This window comes from Malurus melanocephalus, unplaced genomic scaffold, assembly GCF_030028575.1.
Source record: "Malurus melanocephalus ecotype Western Australia unplaced genomic scaffold, MMel_1.1 scaffold_1951, whole genome shotgun sequence".
In the NCBI taxonomy this organism is placed as follows: domain Eukaryota; kingdom Metazoa; phylum Chordata; class Aves; order Passeriformes; family Maluridae; genus Malurus; species Malurus melanocephalus.
This window is the reverse complement of record NW_026625183.1, coordinates 6,680-10,705: the sequence shown is the minus strand read 5'-3', so window position 1 is coordinate 10,705 and position 4,026 is coordinate 6,680. Positions and strand designations below refer to the sequence as shown.

Sequence of the window (4,026 nt, the reverse complement as noted above, 5' to 3'; positions counted from 1 at the left end):
CCCCACAGCAGCAGGCAGCCTCTCACCGGCTCCACGGAGATCCTGCGGTTCCTGTTGGGCGCCAGGTTTTTCCCRCACGCCCGCGGCGGCACCTGCGGGGGCATGGTCTTGCTCCGCGCCACCGGCTTGCCGCTGGATTCCTTCTCCAGGATATTCCTGCCCTCCTTCCATCCACGGGACGATTCCCGCAGCGCCTCGGACTCGTAGGTGGATTTGAGGTTGAGGCAGGCGATGGCGTCGAGTCCATAGGGATCCTGGCGGCAGATGCGGCGCCCCAGCAGCTTGTCCTGCGTCCCCGAGAAGGTGTTGATGTCTCGGGGATGGCCGCGACCCTCGGGGGACGGCGGGGAGCCCTTCCCGGAGCGCCGGTCACCCTCGGGAGAGCCCCAGGGTGGGGATGAGCCTTTCCCGGAGCGCCGGTCACCCTCGGGRGAGCCCCAAAGCGGCAGCCGCGGGGGCAGCGGTGGCGGGGAGAGTTTCTTGGGGGAGCCGCCGCCGTTGTGGGGTTCGGAGCCGTTGAGGGACTCCCCGAGGAGATCCCGCCCCGATCCCGGGAAGATGAACAGGTAATCCCCGGTGGGCGCTCGGGGACCCTCGGGGACAGCGGGGCCGTTGTTGTGGCAGAGCGCGGGGTCGGAGCCGGACAAACCCCGCGCCGCTTTGATGGCGCTGCGCTCCGAGGGGTCATCCCAGGAGATGAGCGGCCGCTCGCGGAGCTGCTCCCGCCGGGCTCGGCTCTCCTCCTTGTCCTGCCGGAGCCGCGATAAAGCGTCGTACTCCATCTGCAGCGCCTCGGCCAGCGCCAGCTCCTTGCGGCTCAGCCCCACCGACTCCAGCGCCGGCCAGTGCTCGCCGGGGCCCCGCGGGCCGGACATCGCCGCCGATGCTGCCGGGAGCCGGCGTCAGGAGAACGGCATGCTGCTGCGGCGGCTCTGGGGACGGGGAGGGTGAGGGGTTAACGGGTGGGGAGCTCGGGGATGTGTGGGATCGGGGAGGGTGAGGAGTTAACGGGTGGGGAGCTCACAGATCTCTATGGTCGGGGAAAGGTGAGGGATTAATGGGTGGGGAGCTCACAGGTCTCTGGGATCAGGGAAAAGTGAGGGAGAGCTCAGGGGTGTCTGGGATGGGGGAAAGTGATGGATTAACGGATGGGGAGCCTAGGGATATGTGGGAATGGGAAAGGTGAGAGATTAATGGATGGGCACATCAGGGATGTGTGGGAATGGGAAAAGTGAGGGATGAATGAATGGGGAGCCCGGGGGTGTCTGGGATCGGGGAAGGTGAGGGGTTAACGGGAGGGGAGCCCGGGGATGTGTGGGAATAGGGAAAGTGAGGCATTAATGGGTGGGCAGTTTAGGGATCTCTGGGATCAGGGAAATGTGAGGGATTAACGGACAGGGAGCTCGGGGATATCTGGGAATGGGAAAGTGAGGGATTAAGGGGTGGGAAGCTCAGGGATGTCTGGGGGAGCTCGGGGAAAGGTGAGGGAGAGCTCAGGGGTGTCTGGGATCGGGAAAAGTGATGGATTAATGGATGGGGAGCTCAGGGATTTCTGGGAATAGGGAAAGTGAGGCATTAATGGGTGGGCAGTTTAGGGATCTCTGGGAATAAGGAAAGTGAGGGATTAATGGATGGGGAGCCCAGGGATGTGTGGGAATGGGGAAAGTGAGGGATGAATGGACGGGGAGCTCGAGGATGTGTGGGAATGGGAAAGGTGAGGGGTTAAAGGATGGGGAGGTCGGGGTTGTCTGGGGGAGCTCGGGGATGTGTGGGAATAGGAAAAAGTGAAGGATTAATGGATGGGGAGCCAAGAGACGTGCAGGATTGAGGAAGGTGAGGGGTAAATGAGTGGGGAGCTCGGAGACGTGTGGGAATGGGGAAGGTGATGGATTAACAGGTGGGGAGCTCAGGGATCTCTGGGATTGGGGAAAGGTGAGGGATTAACTCATGGACAGTTTAGGGATCTCTGGGAATAAGGAAAGTGAGGGATTAATGGATGGGGAGTGCAGGGATGTGTGGAAATGGGGAAGGTGAGGGGTTAACGGGTGGGGAGCCCGGGGATGTGTGGGAATGGGAAAAGTAAGGGATTAATGGGTGGGGAGCCCAGGGATGTGTGGGAATGGGGAAAGTGAGGGAGAGCTCAGGGATGTCTGGGATTGGGGAAAGTGAGGGATTTATGGGTGGGCAGCTTGAGGATGTGTGAGAATGGGAAAGGTGAGGGATTAAAGGATGGGGAGCCAAGAGATGTGTGGGATCGGGGAAAGGTGAGGGGTTAATGGAGGGGGAGCTCGGGGATGTGTGGGAACGGGGAAGGTGAGGGGTTAACAGGTGGGCAGTTTAGGGATCTCTGGGAATAAGGAAAGTGAGGGATTAATGGGTGGGGAGCCCAGGGATGTGTGGGAATGGGGAAAGTGAGGGAGAGCTCAGGGATGTCTGGGATTGGGGAAAGTGAGGGATTTACGGGTGGGCAGCTTGGGGATGTGTGGGAATGGGAAAGGTGAGGGGTTAAAGGATGGGGAGGTCGGGGATGTCTGGGAGAGCTCGGGGATGTGTGGGAATGGGAAAAAGTGAGGGATTAATGGATGGGGAGCCAAGAGATGTGTGGGATCAGGGAAAGGTGAGGAGTTAATGGATGAGGAGCTCGGGGATGTGTGGGAATGGATTAGGTGAGGGGTTAACAGGTGGGCAGTTTAGGGATCTCTGGGAATAAGGAAAGTGACGGATTAATGGGTGGGGAGCCCAGGGATGTGTGGGAATAGGAAAAGGTGAGGGATGATAAGGGATGAATGGATTGAGAGCCCACAGATGTCTGGGAATAGGGAAAAGTGATGGATTAACAGGTGGGGAGCCTAGGGATGTGTGGGATCAGGAAAGTGAAAGATTAATGGATGGACACATCAGGGATGTGTGGGAATAGGGAAAGGTGATGGATTAATGGACAGGGAGCTCAGGGATCTCTGGGATCAAGGAAAGGTGAGGGATTAACGGATGAGCACCTCAGGGAACTCTGGGAATGGGAAGAAGTAAGGGATTAATGGATGGGCAGCTCAAGCATTTCTGGAAATGGGAAAGGTGAGGGAGAGCTCAGGGATGTCTGGGATTGGGAAAAGTGATGCATTAATGGATAGGGAGCGCAGTGACATGTGGGAATAAGAAAGGTGAGGAATTAATGGACAGGGAGTTTGGGGATTTCTGGGAATAGGGAAAGTGATGGATGAATGGATGGGCACATCAGATCTGTGTGGGGAAAAAAATCCTAAATCCCAAACCACCAGAGCCAGGAGAGGGCTGGCACCTCCCCCAACCCCATAAATGCCACCCAGACCCTTCCCACCCCCCGCAAGCCTGGGCTCGGCAGGACCAGATGGCCCCACAATTCCCAGAGGATTTGTCCCCTGGATTTGTCTGCCGGTCCAGGTGCCACAATTCCAGGAGGATTTGTCCCCCCTGGTCTGGGCACCACAATTCCCAGAGGATTTGCCCCCTGAATTTATCCCCTGGATTTGTCCCCTGCTTCGGGTGACACAATTCCCAGGGAATTTTTCCCCTGGATTTGTCCCCCCGTCCAGGCCCCACAATTCCCAGAGGATTTCTCCCCTGATTTTGTCCCCTGAATTTGTCCCCCCTGGATTTGGCCCCCTACTTTGGGCACCACAATTGCAGGAGGATTTTTCCCCCTGGTCTGGGCACCACAATTCCCAAAGGATTTTTTCCCCGGATTTTCCCCCTGCTCTGGGCATCACAATTCCCAGTGGATTTGTCCCCTGGATTTCTCCCCCTTGGATTTGTCCCCCGGTCCAGGCACCACAATTCCTGGAGAATTTTTCCCCTGGATTTGTCCCCCTTCGAGCGCCACAATTCCCGAAGGATTTGTCCCCCAGTCCAGGCCCCACAATTCCCGAAGGATTTGTCCCCTTCCCAGCACCAGCTCCAGGCGCCACAATTCCCAAAGGATTTGTCCCCCAGTCCAGGCCCCACAATTCCCAAAGGATTTGTCCCCTTCCCAGCACCAGCTCATCAAGGGAT

The 4,026-nt window shown here is 58.2% G+C and overlaps 1 protein-coding gene across 1 annotated transcript in view; it reads right to left on the bottom strand.

Annotated features, from left to right (window-relative positions):
* Window positions 1-4,026, bottom strand: part of LOC130587476 (phosphatidylinositol 4-phosphate 3-kinase C2 domain-containing subunit beta-like) — a 7,911-nt gene that overhangs the window by 2,237 nt on the left and 1,648 nt on the right. The window contains exon 2 of the mRNA XM_057388453.1: window positions 27-932. Within this exon, the coding sequence (XP_057244436.1) occupies window positions 27-875 (849 nt within the window). The 5' untranslated portion in view covers window positions 876-932. The remainder of the gene's footprint in view (window positions 1-26; window positions 933-4,026) is intronic.